Source organism: Equus caballus, chromosome 10 (genome assembly GCF_041296265.1).
Source record: "Equus caballus isolate H_3958 breed thoroughbred chromosome 10, TB-T2T, whole genome shotgun sequence".
NCBI lineage: Eukaryota > Metazoa > Chordata > Mammalia > Perissodactyla > Equidae > Equus > Equus caballus.
In genome coordinates, this window is record NC_091693.1 from 24,852,072 (window position 1) to 24,868,935 (window position 16,864).

Consider the following 16,864-nt stretch of genomic DNA (forward strand, 5'->3'; position numbering starts at 1 on the left):
ACAATGCCCTGTGCCACCCCTATTAGTGCACATATCACGCTGAATTGTGACCATGGGTGCAGCAGGATCTATTTCCCTAATTTGACTCTCTTCTTGAGGGCAAACAGTGAGGCACAAATTAGACCTCAGGAACCCTTTAGTGAATGAATAAATTAATGAATGTGTAAGTAAATATATCTCCCTGAGCCTCAGCTCCCACCTTATTTATGCCCCTCCCCCAACAACCTGCCATACCTCCCATTTACTGCAGTTTGACCTCCTTCCTCATCCTGGGAATTCACTAGCAAATCCTACAGTTGAGGGTGCGTGGGGTGAAGACGCACTGGAGAGGAAGATGAGGGCAGAGATGGGGTGGTTTCAGATGTGACATGCGCGGGATCTTAGCAGGCCCCAGTGAATTCTGGGGCTTGGTTCCTAGGAGCCCCCAACCCAGAGAATAAATAGTCCAGTCCCCCAACGACAAAGCTACGCCAGTCTGGGGAGAGAGGCAGACCCAGACCCACAGGGTGCTCAGCCGGCTCAGGGAAGGCGCTGTAAGGGCAGTGTGGCCAGGCGTGGGGTTGGAAGGGGTTCCCAACTGCCAGGTCCCCCTGGGGAGTCTGCAAGGCGGGAATCCTCTGCCTCCGCCCGGACTTACTGAGTCAGGCCATGCAGGGGTGGGAGCCTCCACTGGTATTTGGGCACCACTTGCTAAGGTTTGGACAGAGGGAGGGGCCTCCTTTGTGGCCAGGGAAGGAGGAAGGAGGCCCTGGCCTGGAACTGGGGCGGAGGTTCAGGTTTCGGTCTCACCTGCTGCTCCAGACCTCAGAACAGGAGGTGGGGTGGGGCACGCGGGCCCCTGTGCTGGACCCTGCCCTCCTCCCTCGGCCCCAGGAGTCCACGCCCCCAGCCCCTCCTCCCTCAGACCTGGGAGTCCAGGCCCCAGCCCCTCCTCCCTCAGACCCAGGAGTCCAGGCCCCAGCCCCTCCTCCCTCAGACCTGGGAGTCCAGGCCCCAGCCCCTCCTCCCTCAGACCCAGGAGTCCAGGCCCCCAGCCCCTCCTCCCTCAGACCCAGGGGTCCAGGCCCCCAGCCCCTCCTCCCTCAGACCGAGAGTCTGGCCCCTGACTCCCACCGAACGCTTCTCTGAGGACACTTTCTCCACCTGCACATGAAGAAAGCACCTGGGTTCAGCCAGATCTGCGTTTGTGTCACAGCCCACAGCCACTGTGACTTTGGGCTGGTGGCCTCCCCACTCTGAGTCTCTGTCTTCTCCTCTGTCATGGGGGCACCAATCCCAACCCCATCTCCCGCACAGAGGGAGAGGAGTCTGCTCCTTCCCTCCGACCCCAACCCTGCAGGGCCAGCGCAGATGACATCTGTGGCATGGATGTCACAGGGACACGGAGACGCCCAGGAGCCTCTCCCTGCAGCCCCCTCGAGAGCCGCCCGCCCAGCAGGTAAGTGCACCAAGCTGGGGCAGCCCTCCCCTCCCAGGCCCGGCAGCTCTGCGGCCTGGAACACTCCTTCCTCATCCTCCGGGCCACCTCGGGCTGTCAAACTGGCCCTTCAGGTTCAGCTCTGGCCGCCCCTCCTCCAGGAAGCCCGCCTTGACCTTCTCAGCAGCCTCTTCTGGGCTTCCTCGGTTTTAGCGCATGTGGAAAGGAAGACTGTCATCTCCATCATTGCTGACGCTCACCTGGCGTTTCCTCTCTGCCGGCTACTGTGCTAAGAGCTCTCTGTAATCTCATTTAATCCTCCCGACGCTGTGATGCCCATTTTACAGCTGGGGGACTGGGCACAGAGAGGTTAAGTAATTTGCCAAGGGTCACACAGCTGGAAAGGGGTGGGGTTACAAGGTTTGCACCATAGGGTAGCACCGAAGGATGCAGAGTGTAAATTGTGCAGGCTGGGTTCAACCATCTCCACCACATATTAGCCATGGGATTGTAGACAAATTACTTAACTTGTATGTGCCTCAGTTTCCTCCTGTGTAAAAAGGATAGCTGAACCCGTTCCCATTCCACAGGATGTTGTGAGGGTTGTAGACACACACATTCATACACACACATACAATGTACTCAGAGGAGGACATGAGCACACAGTAAGTGTTACCAAAATTACGAAGTGACAAAGCCAGGACTGGGACCCACACCCACGGGGCTTTTTGCCGTCACAGCACACCTCATGACTGCCCTCTTCCTGTCTGCTCTTCCATCCCCATCGATCCAGGACAAGGACTTCTTCTCTGGTTTCCAGCCACACTCAGCACAGACCGCGGGGTCAGCATGTGCCGAGAGAAGCAATGAAGCGACAATGCACATGAGTGCACCAAATTCAAAAGACTCGTTAATTCAACAAGTGCTGCTCCAGCACTCACGGCGTGCTAGACGCTCCGCGCTGTGCAGCAGATAGAGGAGGCAACTGAACACACAAAAGTCTTTGCCCACATGAAGCATACTTTCTAATGGGGGAGACATAAAATAATCAAAACGAACAGGTAAGGTAGTGTGTTAGGAGGTGATAAATGCTTTGGAGAAAAATTAAGTGTGGCAAGGGAAGAGAACAGGAAAGAAAGGAGGGTAAGAGGTGCTGCCATTTTAAACAGGGTGGTCAGCCAGGCTCCTCTGAGGTGGTGTCATCAAGCAAAGACCTGAAGGAGGTGAGGGAGCAAGCCATGAGGATATCTGCAGGGACAGCATTCCAGGCAGACAGAATGGCAAGTGCAAAGGCCCTGAGGCAGGATGGGGAATGGGTGCTCAAGGAGCAGCAAGAAGGCCAGTGTGCTGGAACACTGTGATGAAGGGGGAGAGGAGGATGAGATGAGGTTAGAGTAATGTCCCTTATGCCTTTGTAGACTTCAGCTTTTACCCAGAGAAATGGGGAGCCACTGAAGGATTTTGAGCACAGGAATGACGTGAGCTGACTTAGGTTTCTGTGGGGTCCCTGCATTGAGACTAGACTGAGGGGAGGAAGGGAGCAGGAAGACCAGTTAGAGGGTACTGTGGTGGTCCAGGTGAGAGATGATGGTGGCAGGAACCAGGTGGGGATCACTGACAACCAAAAAGGCTAAGAGTGGGCGCGACCATCCACCCCCTGCTCTGCTCTCTGAGGTCTGAGCCTTGGAGTCTGACACTGCCACTACCACTGCCTGGGGAACCTGGAGCAAGCTGTGTAACCCTTATGGGCCTCAGTCTCCTCATGTGTGAAATGGAGACCCCAACAATTACCTCACTGGGTTTTGGGAAGAAACAACGTTTATAATTTGGTTCAGAAGGACCATAAAGGAGATTTCATGCCTGAGGAGCCTGTCAGTTGCTGGAGCTCTGCCGGGCACTGGGTTAAATCTTAGCTACCATCATAATAGGGGAGTGTGGAGGGAACTTTCCAAAGGAAGAGGGAAGGGGAGGGGCGGGGGTGAGGGCACAGTGGAGACAGAACCGAGAGCAGAAGGTGTGCACACAGCAGGGACACTCGCCGGCCCTGGAGACAGAGAGACAGCCCCCAGCTTCAAACCCACCCTTCCACATTGACCACCCCACTCTTGGACTGTGAACCAGTGGAAATCAAACCCCCGACTTCCGGACGTGCTAAGAGAACTGGAGGACACCAGCCTAACACCGAGCTTTCGATTCTGGATTCTGACGTGTGAACAAGGGTGACATCAAATTACTGTGCTGTTATGGTTCAAGCGTTGTCATGAGGGAGACGATCGTGGCCCCTGAGGTCGTCCCCAGCTGTCCCCAACCCCACTTGGGCCTTCCTGCCAGCCCCACCCAGGGGCCACCCCGGCGGTGGCGGTGCCAGGTGAGCGCTCAGGTATGCAGAGGCGGCGGCCCAAGGAGGGAGCAGGAGGTGGGGCCCGCGGCCTGGGAGGGAGAGGAGAGGAGAGCTGAGGAGAGGGAGCGAGCCTCCCGTCTGACGGAGCCTGCGGGGCAGGTGAGGAGGGGCCGAGCGAGGAGGGGACTCCCAGGGTTGAGGAGGAGCAGGGGGCCGGGACTCCTGGGGGCAGACCCGGGAAAGGCTGCGGCCCTAAACTCTTGAGTCCTGAAAGGTAAGAGCTGGGAGCCTGGACCTCAGAGCGAAAGGAAGAGTATAGGGCCGCAGCGGCTGAGGAACGGGACAAGTAGCTCTCTGCAGAGACTTGGGGTCAAAGCTTTTGGTTCTTAGGGAAGAGGAGCTCTCAGCCTGTACTTCTGGGCCACTGAGAAGGTGCAGGCTGGGGGCCTGGATCCCTGGGTGTAGGAAAGAAGGTGGGGTACACATAGCTTAGGGAACTGAATGCATGGATCCCTGAGGGCTTTGGGGGCCAACGTACAGGTGTGAAGGAGAAGGGGGCTGGGGACCCGGACTCCCATGTCTGAGGGAGGAGGGGCTGGGGGCCTGGACTCCTGGGTCTGAGGGAGGAGGGGCTGGGGCCTGGACTCCCGGGTCTGAGGGAGGAGGCGCTGGGGCCTGGACCCCCGGGTCTGAGGGAGGAGGGGCTGGGGCCTGGACCCCCGGGTCTGAGGGAGGAGGGGCTGGGGCCTGGACTCCTGGGTCTGAGGGAGGAGGGGCTGGGGGCCTGGACTCCCGGGTCTGAGGGAGGAGGGGCTGGGGCCTGGACTCCCGGGTCTGAGGGAGGAGGGGCTGGGGCCTGGACTCCCGGGTCTGAGGGAGGAGGGGCTGGGGTCTGGACTCCTGGGTCTGAGGGAGGAGGGGCTGGGGCCTGGACTCCTGGGTCTGAGGGAGGAGGGGCTGGGGTCTGGACTCCTGGGTCTGAGGGAGGAGGGGCTGGGGCCTGGACTCCTGGGTCTGAGGGAGGAGGGGCTGGGGCCTGGAATTATAGGCCCCACAGGCCAGGTCAGGCCCTCACCCTTTTGCTGGCTCCAAGGGCACCTCCAGGTGGCACAGCTCCCCATTCTCGGCACCATGAGCACCACCACCACTGGGTAAGTGCCCCCCGCCCACCAGCCACCCCCAGCCCCACCACACCTCCCACCTCTGCCCTCTCCCCAACACCGGCAGGCGGCCTTTACGGCAGGCCAGGCCTGGACACTCAGTAGGATGCCTGAGCTGCTTGCCTTCCTGCCCAGCCTGTAGTTGGGGCTCCCACTGCCGCGCGGACAGACCTGGGTTTAAATTCAGACACTAACACTCAGCAGTGGCGTGACCCTTTGAGCCCCAGGCCTTCCCATGAGAAACAGGAACAATTCTGAAAGTTTGATAGGATAATGCACGTTTAGCAGGGAATCTGACCAACAGCAGGTGCTCCACTCGTGGGAACTGCGATTACAATTGTTATAGTTATCTTATTATTAAATATTGACCCTCTGCTAAAAAATCAGAGCTGTTTATAACAAAGGTTCAAGTTTCCTGGAGTGAGCAGGGAGAGGAAAAAAGAGACGCCTGGGAATAGCTGCATGGAAAACGGGAGGTAGTGAGTTCCCCAGACCAGAGGTAATCAAATTGCGGGGAGATCTGACTGGCAGGAGCAGGATGAGGAGCAAGAAGTTTGACTGAAAGGGTTTCTCATCCCTCATCCCTGACCCCACCCGAGCTCTGAGCTTCTGTTATTTCTGTGGAAATGGGGACTCAAGAACTCTTCTTGGAGATGACCTTGAAGGGGAGGTCGAGGGCAGGAGGAGACAGACAAGGATTTGGCTGGGAAGAGCCTGGCCCATGGGGGCAGGAGGAGAACAAGAGAACTCTCCGTCCACTCCAAATATGAATGCTATTGTAAAAATGCCCATTTATTGAGCAACTGCAGTGTGCTAAGCCCTTTGCATCATCATAATAAGGTAACAGTCATAGGGGCTGTGAAGGACTTCAACTGCGTCATCTCAGGGAAGTCGCCCAGCAGCCCTACCAGATGGAGGCTCTAGGGTAACTAATCCCTATCTTACAGAAAGGGAAACTGAGGCAGGAGAGACTAAGTCTCCTACCCAGGGTCTATAGCAAGGCAGTAGCTGACAGGGGATTCGAACCCAGCTCTGTGTGACAGCAGAGACCACACTCCCCACCACTACCCAGTACCACTGCCCTACTTGTCTTGTCAAAGCCCAGCTCTGGCCCTGCCCTCCCCTGCTCAAAACCCTCCATGGCAAGTCATTGCTGGTCTGCTTGGCATCTGAAACCCCCAAGATCTGCCCCCAGTTCCCATGGCCCCTCTCACCCCTCTCTTCCTCTACCAGCCCAGAAGCTGCCCCCAAACCGAGTGCCAAGTCTATCTATGGTGAGTTTAGTGGCAAGGAAACCCCAGGATGAAAGTGGGTCTGAGGGAGGAGGGGCTGGGGGCCTGGACCCCTGGGTCTGAGGGAGGAGGGGCTGGGGGCCTGGACCCCTGGGTCTGAGGGAGGAGGGGCTGGGGGCCTGGACCCCTTGGTCTGAGGGAGGAGGGGCTGGGAGCTGGACCCCTGGGTCTGAAGGAGGAGGGGCTGGGGGCCTGGACTCCCGGGTCGGAGGGAGGAGGGGCTGGGGGCCTGGACCCCTGGGTCTGAGGGAGGAGGGGCTGGGGGCCTGGACCCCTGGGTCCGAGGGAGGAGGGGCTGGGGCCAGGACTCCCAGGTCCATTCTTCTCCCCACCCCACCCGCCCCCCGCAGAGCAGAGGAAGCGTTACTCCACTGTGGTTATGGCTGACGTTTCCCAGTATCCCGTCAACGTGAGTTTGGGGTCCGCGTTGCCAAGGGGAGTTTTATGGAAGGAACCTGGGCCTCAAGAGGGTGGACTGGGGTGGATTGAAAGCAGCTGGGCCTCCCAGCAGAAAGAACCTGGGAAACGCAGTTTGCTCATCTGCAAAATGGACTTCCTGTGCCTCGCCTCAGACGTGAATATTGAGTGGAGGAAATCTGTTCCTCTCGAATCTGCTAACTTTTCCTCCGGACCAGCTCTTGTGCTGGACAGTCGGGCCACAGGGATAAATCAGATGTTCTCGGATGAGCAGGGGTTAGACTCGTCCGGAGGTACCAGCAAAGGCTGCCAGGAGCTCTAATGACGGCAGAGGAGCTTAGAAGATATAGGTATAGGTTTACTAGATATAATCCAGACCATTCCCTGCCTTCAAGGAGCCTCCAGTCTCTGTGGGAAGACAGACCCAGGTGCTAGTTACTCTGATGAAAGAAATAAAGGGCATTAGGAGGAGGCGCCAATGGGTGGAGCAGGTAATCAGGGAAGGCTTCCCGGAGGAGGTGTGGTTAGTTGCAGGCTGGAAGGCTGATTCCAAGGGATTCTGAGCCCACCTGGCTTCATCCTGGGACTCACTGCTTTCTCTGCGGTGCATCCCAGCACCTGGTGACGTTCTGCCTGGGTGAGGAGGATGGCGTGCACACAGTGGAGGACGCCTCGCGGAAGCTGGCCGTCATGGACAGCCAGGGCCGCGTCTGGGCCCAGGAGATGATGCTGCGCGTGTCTCCGGACCACGTCACGCTGCTCGACCCCCTCTCCAAGGTGCCAGGGGGCACGTGGTGGGTGGGGGCCAGGAGCAGCCGGACCGAGTTGGCGAGGCATGGAGAGCTTGGCCTTAGGGACGTCGGGGGTCAGAGTGTGAATCTCGGCCCCCGCACGTCCATCCTCTGGGAACTTTGGCAAGGGACCCCCTTTTTGAGCCTTATGAGCGTCATCTATTAAACAGGGGTGTTATCCCTAACCCCTAACCTCGTGGGGTTGCCCTGGGCAGGGCCTGTCTGTCGCCATTTAGTAGTACGGCTCCGGGCCTCAGTTTACCCGCCGTTTCACCCCCAGGAGGAGCTGGAGTCGTACCCGCTGGGCGCCATCGTGCGCTGCGACGCGGTGCTGCCGCCCGGCCGGAGCCGCTCGCTGCTGCTGCTCGTGTGCCAGGAGCCCGAGCGCGCGCAGCCCGACGTGCACTTCTTCCAGGGCCTGCGTCTCGGGGTGAGCGGACCGCGGGGGGCGGAGGGCCGCCGCCCAGGACAAGGCTGGGACCCCGCGGATTCCGGGGCGGGGTGGGTGGGGGGAGAGGGAGGAGCTGGAATTGGGCGGAGTCCCCAGCTGGCGGCGAAACGGTGCGGGGCCTCTAAGGAGGGACCCGGCGGTGGGGCAAAGGCAGGGTCTGGCCCAGAGGAGGGGGCGTGACCTGGAAAGTTCTGGAAGGGAGGGGGTTCGAGGACAGGTTGGACACAGGGCCGAGATAGAGTGGGAGGGCGGTGTGCAGACGGAGGTCAAGGACTCGCACTGAGCGTAGGACAGAGGGGCTGGGGGGCCGCCAGCACTAGAATGGGGGGCGAGCGTGCTCTAGGGGGGAGGAGCCACCTGGCCGGGGCCTTGGTGGCCGGGGGTGTGGCCTAGGGCAGGGGCTGACGTAGGGCGAGTGTGTGAAGCTGGGGCGTGGCCGTGCGGGGGCGCCGTGCGTGAGCGATGACTGGGCGTGGTGGGGGGAGGGGCCCTGCCTAGGAATCGATCCGGAGCGTGGCTGGGGGCGGTCAGTGGGTGGGGCGTGGGGCGTGGCCTGACGGCGTGATTGGCAGGCGGAGCTGATCCGGGAGGACATCCAGGGAGCCCTGCACAACTATCGCTCCGGCCGCGGGGAGCGCCGAGCGGCGGCGCTCAGGTGAGGGCCTGGGCTGGAAACGGTGGAGAAGTGAGGACGGGTAGGGTCCCTGGGAGGCCCTCTCTCGGCCTCAGTCTCCTCATCCGAGAAATGGGCTGAACCACACTAGCCTAGAGCAGAATGAGTTTTGAAGGGAGTCAAACAAAGCCGGGTTCAAGTCTCCCGTGTACCTCCCAGACGAGTGCACCCGCTCTCCAAGACTCTACTTATCCGGGTTCTGGTCCTTGGTTTCTCCTCTTTCTGGCCTCAGTTTCCCTCTAAAGAAGTGCTCCCTCTCCCCATATCTCGGATTTCTCCCTACCGCTCTGAGCCTGGGTTTGACTCCTTTGGGCCACAGTGTCTCCGTTTTATGCCCCGAATTTCTCCCCTCACTGGACAGCCCCGGTGGACCCAGCCTCAGTTTCCCCTTCTGCCACCACAGGGCCACGCAAGAGGAGCTGCAGCACCGCCCCTCGCCGGCCGCCGAGACCCCGCCCCTGCAGCGCCGCCCGTCGGTCCGCGCGGTGATCAGCACGGCGGAGACGGGCGCGGGCCGCGGGCCACCCCAGGTGGAGCCCATCCCTGAGGCGGAGGAGGCGCGGAGGCCCGGCGGGGCGGCGACCTCTAGTGGCGCTGACCCAGCCTCCCCGGACCTGGGCCCCCGCGGCCCGGACCTGGCCAGTCTGCAGGCGGAGCGGGATGTGGTGAGCGGGGTGGGGCTAGGGTGGAGGCGGGACCGGCTCCGGGGTGTGTCTTACATCGGGGGATGGGGCTTGGCTCTGGGGGCGTGGTCAGACTTCTCGAGGGGGTAGCCGGCCGTAGGTAGCTGGAATATGGGGACAGGCACAGTTATCACAGGGTGTGGCCTGACCTGGGAGCGTGTCTATGCGCTCTCGGCTTGACGGTCGGGGTCCGGGACTCAGGCGTCCCCCCTGCTCTGTCCCCTAGGACATCCTGAACCACGTGTTCGACGACGTGGAGAGCTTCGTCTCGAAGCTGCAGAAGTCTGCAGAAGCTGCCCGAGTTCTGGAGCACCGCGAGCGCGGCCGCAGGACCCGGCGCCGGGAAGCCGGGGGTGAGGGGTGCCTGGAGTGGGATCCTGCACGTCCACGGTCACTCCCCAATGTCCTCCCAATCCCTAGGTTCTCCCCAAGCCCCCCTGCCAGTTTTGACTCCCCATCGTGGTCTCACCGAGTCTCTGCCTCTCCCTCTGACCCTGTCTGACGCTGCCCCCGTGCCCCCACCCCCACGCCTGCCTCGGCCACCCATAGAGGGCCTCCTGACGCTGCGGGCCAAGCCGCCCTCGGAGGCCGAGTACATCGACGTGCTTCAGAAAATCAAGTACGCCTTCAGCCTGCTGGTGAGGACGCGTCCAGACCCGGGCGTCGGGGGGCAGGCAGGGCACAAATGTGGCCCGTCTGCGCTGATACCAGCACCTCCCCGCTCCGCAGGCCCGGCTGCGCGGCAACATCGCCAACCCCTCCTCCCCGGAGCTGCTGCACTTCCTATTCGGACCTCTGCAAATGGTCAGACTCCCTGCTCCCCTGCCCTCAGGTCCCCCTTGCAGCGGGAGGAATCGGGGTTTGACTTCCAGAGGGTCTGATGGCGTGCCCACTCCTACTCCCCTGGCAGATTGTGGACACGACAGGAGGCCCCCAGTTCGCGAGCGGCGTGCGGCGGCCGCACCTGACGTCTGAGGCCGTGGCGCTGCTGCGCGACAATGTCACCCCACGAGAAAATGCGCTCTGGACCTCGCTGGGGGACTCCTGGACCAGCCCGGGGTGAGGGGCGGGGCTTGAGGCAGGGGCGTGGTGATTGAGGGGCGGGGCTTGAGGCAGGGGCGTGGTGATTGAGGGGCGGGGCTTGAGGCAGGGGCGTGGTGATTGAGGGGCGGGGCTTGAGACAGACGCATGGTGATTGGAGGGGTGGGGCTGGGAGGCAGGGGCGTGGTGATTGATGGGGCGGGACTTGAGACAGGGGCCTGGTGATTGGAGGGGCGGGGCTGGGAGGCAGGGGGCGTGGTAACTGGGGCGGGGCTGGGAGGCAGGGGCGTGGTGACTGGAAAGAAGGTATGACTGGGAGGGACGAGTCAGAGGCGGGGCTTAGCTGGGAGGGTGTGGCCAATGAGCAGGTGGGACCTAGAACAAATACCAGCGTACGATTGGAGAAAAGGTGGGAAGGTATCGTAAGGAGAGGTTTAAGACTGAACCAGACAATCCAACTGGAACAAAGGCGGGGCTTAGAGGAATAGAGCGGGGGAGGGGGGGAGCTTATGAAAGATTTGTCCTGTGCGTTTGGAAAGGGAATGAAGTCTGTGCGCTTAGAGACCGAGAGCATCAAGGGGGAAGGGGCAGAACCAGGGAGGGGATGTGTGTAGCTAGAAACCCAGTTTGGAATCAGAGGTGAGATTTAGAGGCTGGGGCAGAGCATTAGCGTGGAATCATTGTATTTAGAAATATAATTAATGTCGTGGGTGGAGCTTGGAGGCAGGGGCAGAGTTTGGCAGAAAGGGGCGAGGTTAGAATAGCTGGGATAGAGCGAGACTTAGGGGAAAGGGGAGAACATAGTGAAGCTAATGGCAGGGCTAAGTCTGGGACCGGACCAGGATCCCTGAGCCCTCGGCCCGGTCCTTGGTCTCAGGCTAGAGCTGCCCCCGGAGGAGGGACCCCCATACAGCCCCAACTTCTACAGCGGCTGGGAACCCCCAGCTACTGACCCACAGGGCCGCGCCTGGGAGGACCCAGTAGAGAAACAGCTACAGCATGAGCGGCGGCGCCGGCAGGTAAGGCAAAGGCTTCAAGGGGAGCAGCAGGCTCCGCCTGGCGACACAGCGGGGCTGGCCCCATCTGACCTGCTGCCCTCTTATCTCCTGCAGCAAAGCGCCCCCCAGGTCACTGTCAATGGGTGAGTGTCAGCCCCAGGGCAGGGAAGGTGGGGTCCAGGAGGGGTGCGTCCTTGGGGCTCCCAGCGCTGACTCTGCCCCTCTTTTTCCTGTCTTTTTTTCTTCTATCTTCCCGGCTCTTCGCAGGTGGGTGAGGTGGTGAGGAGGCGGGGCCGGGGCTGGGAAAGGGGGGAGGAGCAGGGAGGGAGTGGGCGGGGCCCAGACTTCTGGGTCCAGGGGAGGAGGGAGCTGGAGGCTTAGATTGCAGGGTCTAAGGGAGGAGGGGGCTGGGAGTGGGTAAAGTTGAGAGGTTGGAGGCCTGGGTCCCCAATGGGCTGGAAGAAGGCGGTTTGGTTTCCCAGGGCCTGGGAAGCTCCCTGCCTAGGTCCCTTGGAGGACAGAGCCCTGGGTGTTGGAGGGAAGAGGCTGTGGAATTAGACATCTGGGCTTTGAAGAAGAGCTCAAGTCTGGTGCTGGGACTTTGGAGACCCAGAGAAGCAGGCTTGGGACTTCCAGGGCCGAGGGGCAGGTTTCTGGGAAAATTAGGGAGTGGTAGTATCTCTGGGCCCCCCAAGAGAGGTAAAGGCTGGGAGACTGGACCCTCACTTTCACAAGGCTCTAAAGCAATGGTCTCGGTCCCTGCCGAGTGTCAGCCTGGGAGCCTTTAAGGGTTAAAAGGAATAGGAAATTAAAGCTTGAGACCTGGGCTCCTGGGTCTCTGGGGGAGGAAAGAACTCGGGGTCAGAGTATGTGGTTCCACCAAGTAATGGGGGTGCAGACTCTTGGGTCCTGGGGGAGGAAGGGGCTAGGGTCCTTGGACCAGTCGGAGGTGGATGGGAGGCAAGCTGAGAGGGATGAGAAGAAAACAAGCAGCAAAGCTGGAAGAGCAGAAGGGGGGTCTGGGTGAGGGCCGGGTCAGAGGGTCTCAGCAGGCGCAGCGTGCTGGGAGCTGCCGGCCCCACACAGGGGGCGCCGCGGCCCTGAAGACCCCCCCTCTCCCTTGCACAGGTAGGCCTGATCCGTGCTGGGCTCCCTCTTACCGGGGGTCAGAGCCAAAATCTCACTCTCCCTCCGCCCTCAGCTGCCTGGTCTTGCAGAACTCCCTCCCCCTGCCACTGTGCTTCTGAATCTTGGGCTTGATACCCTCACCTTCTCTGCACCTCCACTACTTTGCAGGGAAGATGAGAATAATGATAATCCCCTCCTGGATGAGTGAGAAGTCTATGAGGTTGTGCGGGCTAGCAGTTGTGAGCTCATAGTGGTGGCAGAGCTCAGAGTCACACCCAGCAGCATGCACAATAGGGCAGAATTACTCAGGACGCGGACTCTGGGGCCAGCCTGCCTGGGTCCCAGGCCAGCTATGCCTTTCTTGTTCTGTGACCTTTACATCACCGTGTGACTTTGCACCACTGTTCCTCCACTTCATCACCTGTAAAAAAGAGACAATAATAGAGGGTCCGGGGGTAGGAAGAGAATGGGGGGTCCAAATTCTTGGTTCTACCAAGGGTTGTCTCAAGAATCAATCAGCTAATATATGTAACAGCTTTGAACAGTGTCAGGCACGTAAGTAAGTGCTATATGTGTTAACTATAGCCTTTATAATGACTATGGGTTATCATTATGCATGAGCCCAGTGCATAGTAGATGCTCACTAAATAGCAGTTGCTTCTAGCTGTGTGATCTGGGGCAAGTGATTTTATCTGAGCCTGAATGTTCTCATCTATAAAATGAAAGTGATGCCAGTACCCATAGCATAAGCTTACCACACGGTGCCAGGTACATAAGGAGCACAATATATTCGAGCTGTTATTCCAATTTCAAAACTCTGTTAACAGTATTAACCCAGCCCCCTGCCTTGAGCCCTGCTTGGCTCTAACCCCAGCTCACACCAAAACCCTACAGCCCAGAACAGAGTGGCTGGCTGCCTCCTTATCCCCAAACCTCTCCCTTCTCCTCAGTCACCAAGAGCCGGAGCCAGAAGCTGAACCCCAGCCGGAGCCAGAGCCGGCAGGGAAGTGGGTCCTATGTAATTACGACTTCCAGGGCCGCAACAGCAGCGAGCTGTCTGTCAAGCAGCGGGAGGTGCTGGAGGTTAGAGGAGTGGGGCCCTGGGAGCTGGAGCGGACCCAGCCCTAACTTCAGATACAGGCTCTGAACTCTCACCCTTTACCTCTCCCAGGTCCTGGATGACAGGCGCAAGTGGTGGAAGGTTCGGGACTCGCAGGGGCAGGAGGGATACGTACCGTATAATATTCTGACACCCCACCCCGGGCCCCCGGGGGTCTGCAGCCAAAGCCCAGCCCGCAGCCTGGTGAGCCAGGGCAGACTCCTGGGTCTTGGGGGAAGAGGGGCTGGGGGCCAGATTGGGGGTTCAGGGGCACGGGGATAGGCGTCATGGTTAAGGGCACTGGCAGAGGAGGTGGCTGAAGGTTCAGAAATTTATCTCCAGAAGGAGGAGGGGCTCGGACTCTGAGTTCTCTCTCTGATCCAGATGACCCTCTCGTTCCTCTGTCTAGGAGAGTAGCACTCCCCCTCCACCAGCCCAGGCTCTGGCTCCTGCACCGGCTCGGCCCCGCTGGGACAGCTGCGATAGCCTCAACAACTTGGACCCCAGAGAGAAAGGTGAGTGGTGGGGGCACCCCCTCGAAGGAGCAGTCCTTGTCCTCACTTTCCAGGCAGGGAAACCGAGGCTCAGAAAGAGTAAATGGACTCCCAACCCATCAGAGGACGCTGGAAGGCCCCGAACCTCTGGCCCCAGGACCCTTCACCCTGAGTCTGCCCTCCCCCCGGTTTCCCACCTGCAGAGAAATTCTCCCAGATGCTCAGTGTCAACGAGGAGCTGCAGGCGCGCCTGGCCCAGGGCCGCTCCAGCCCCAGTCGTGCAGCCGCGGGGCCCCGCGCCCCGGAGCCGCAGCTCAGCCCGCACTCCGGGGCCTCGGAGGTCCGCGCCTGGTTACAAGCCAAGGGCTTTAGCTCCGGGTGAGTGGGGCGGGTGCTGACTGGGGGCCCCCCACCCCAGACGTGCGCGCTAGAGACGGAGCGTTCTGATTGGCCCGGAGGGGGGGCGTGGCAAACCATGGGGAACCAGGATTGGCCCAAAGCGAGGGTCTGTCTGGTTGCAAAAATGAATGGCAGGTTTCATTTGTGTGATTGGCATGTTTTTCCAGGCTCCGATTGGAGTCTCCAGGGTAGTCCCGCCTCTCTTCGACAGTAGCGTGCAGCACCGCCTGCGCAGGGCGCGCTCATGGGTGGGTGGGAATTCAGGATTCAGCAGCGCCCCGCCCTCACTTGAGCTAGCATGCCTCTGATTGGACAAAGCGCTAGGCGAGCGTGAAGTGATTGGTAAAGCTGGGGGAACCTGAGCCGTGATTGGCCGGCAGGCCTGACCGCGCCCCCGCTGCCCCTGCTTAGGACCGTGGACGCGCTGGGCGTGCTGACCGGCGCGCAGCTTTTCTCGCTGCAGAAGGAGGAGCTGCGGGCGGTGAGCCCCGAGGAGGGGGCGCGGGTGTACAGCCAGGTCACGGTGCAGCGCGCGCTGCTGGAGGTGAGCTGGATGCTTGACCCTGGTCCCGAGCCGGGAGGGCGCCGGGGGCTCGGAGACCGGGGTCCTTATTTCCACCCCTCCTTCCAGGACAAAGAGAAAGTGTCAGAACTGGAGGCGGCGATGGAGAAGCAAAAGAAGAAGGTGGAAGGCGAGATGGAAACGGAGGTTATTTGACCCTTCCCGGCTCTCGGCCAGCAGTTTCGAGGCAGCCCCGTGGGAGCACGGACTCTACAGACTGCCCCCACCAATGGAAGTAGACCCCTTGAAGGATCACTGACCCCTTCCGGCCCTGGTCTTCCCCGTCTGGGGGATAAACTGGCCCGTCCTTACTGGAGTCTCCTGAGCGAGCGCTCGTGGGCTGGAGCGGGGAGGGCAGCGGGGCGTAGAGACAATTTAGGGGAAGCGCTATAGGCGCGCCCCGGGAGAGGGCGCACCCGGGAACCCTGTGCATTCAGATATGCTGCCCAGTCTATAAACAGCCTCTTCTTAGCAGGTGGTGTCAACTGCTGTCCCTTCTCTACCCGGGTACCAGGGGGCCCAGGAATCTGCCCCTCGTTCCAACTACAGCCTCACAGGAGGAAAGGAATCTAGATGTCCCCACCTTCTTTGGTTTCTTTCTCTGAATCCTCCTCTCCCTTCCTGGGGCCCCAACCCAGGCTTCCTCCTGACCTCCCAACCTCCAGTCTGTCCTCCAGTTCGCTCTAGAGGGATCTTCTGAACACCCATGATCCCAGCCCGTCCCTTGCTCAAAATCCTTCCCTGGCTCCCCAGGGCCCTCTTAGCCCTGTGACGTGGCATTCGAGGCCCTGAGTGGTTTGGTCTCTACCCACCTCTCCTCTTTCTTATGTCCTCATTCCACCAGGCATTCCAGTCCCGCCCTTCTCCAAACACTCCCAAACCCCTTCAACCACTGGGGTTTTGCATTTGCTGGTTTCTGCTGGCTGGAACACTGATTCTCTGCCTGGCAAACTCCTATTCAGCCTTCCTGGCCCAGCTCAAATACCCACTTCTGGGAAGCCTGCCCTCATCTCAGGTTAGTGTCCCAGCCACGTCTCCAGTTTGTTCATCGTCTCCTGCTGGGAGGCCAGCCACAGAGAACTGGCTGCCCCCAGGACGTGCCACAGGCTCCCTGGCCACTCTTCATCCTGTGAGATGGCAGCCTAACTGGAGGCTTCCTACCCCCACGCCCCCGAGAACACCCAGCTCCTTTGCCCTCTGGCTACCCGGCAACTTTTTCCCGTTATCCAGCTGGTTCAGGACTGGCTTTCTCTGGGACCCAGCCTTGTTCAGACTGGACGTTCCACCAGCTTTGGGAAGAAGGCCCTTTCCTTTTCCTCTGTAGCTCCTTCTCCTGCTTCCCCAGAACGCCCAGGGCCAAGCTCCCTCACCAGAATTCCTGCCGGCCTCTTCCCCTGGCGCTCAGCTTCTCCGAGCCACCCAGGACAGCCTCCCAGACCAGAGGGGACCAGAGACACAGCCTTGGGCAGGCAGGAGCTCTGGTTCTCAGTCCCCACTTGGTCCCCCTCCTGCCTCGGTTTCCTTCTGCCACCAGGACACAGCAGCTCCCCAGGACTCCTTCCCACCTCCCCTGTCCCTGTACCCTGCTCACACGGCTCCCTTAGCTCCCCACGGCCGTCATAAAATCCAAGCTCCGGCTCGGCAGCCCAGGGCTGTGGCCGGCCAGGCTCACCGGCTCGTCGGGCGCAGCACTCTGCTTCCCTCTTCCTGCCGCCAGTCCTGTCTGTGGTGTTCCTTCCACCAAATACCCTCGGTCCTCGAGGGTGTTTAATCATCCATCAACCTCTTGCCTGATGCCCCAGCCCTCATTTCTAACAGAGGAACCAGAGATGCAAGCGGTTCCTCAAACCTCCTTGATCCAACCAGTTTTCCCCCTTCAGTAAACCCCCATGGCTGCCATCGTCTAGGCTGCAAGCTG

General features: G+C 60.3%; 1 protein-coding gene and 1 long non-coding RNA gene across 12 annotated transcripts; one reads left to right on the forward strand and one right to left on the reverse strand.

Annotated features, from left to right (window-relative positions):
• The first annotated feature begins 974 nt into the window (after positions 1-974).
• Positions 975-15,420, forward strand: EPS8L1 (EPS8 signaling adaptor L1). 11 transcript variants are annotated; one of them, XM_023650441.2, is made up of 22 exons: positions 975-1,438; positions 2,211-2,478; positions 3,444-3,797; positions 4,852-4,909; positions 6,152-6,192; positions 6,561-6,619; positions 7,243-7,404; positions 7,699-7,848; positions 8,442-8,524; positions 8,946-9,207; positions 9,452-9,578; positions 9,775-9,863; positions 9,955-10,029; positions 10,136-10,284; positions 11,144-11,285; positions 11,379-11,407; positions 13,343-13,475; positions 13,564-13,695; positions 13,901-14,006; positions 14,189-14,363; positions 14,796-14,928; positions 15,016-15,420. In XM_023650441.2, exons 4-22 carry the CDS (start codon positions 4,890-4,892, stop codon positions 15,100-15,102), a joined length of 2,154 nt encoding a protein of 717 aa, XP_023506209.1. In that variant the 5' UTR covers positions 975-1,438; positions 2,211-2,478; positions 3,444-3,797; positions 4,852-4,889; the 3' UTR covers positions 15,103-15,420. The 11 variants fall into 11 exon arrangements, with proteins under 11 accessions (XP_023506209.1, XP_023506210.2, XP_023506208.1 ...); XM_023650442.2 differs by lacking the exons at positions 975-1,438; positions 2,211-2,478 and having other exon boundaries at positions 3,395-3,917; positions 4,863-4,909; XM_023650440.2 differs by lacking the exons at positions 975-1,438; positions 2,211-2,478 and having other exon boundaries at positions 3,415-3,785.
• On the reverse strand, positions 12,590-14,320 carry LOC138915769 (uncharacterized). The gene is made up of 2 exons (XR_011422040.1): positions 14,183-14,320; positions 12,590-12,813 (listed from the first exon to the last, which is right to left on the reverse strand). It is a non-coding gene; the product is annotated as an uncharacterized lncRNA (long non-coding RNA).
• Positions 15,421-16,864: the final 1,444 nt, after the last annotated feature.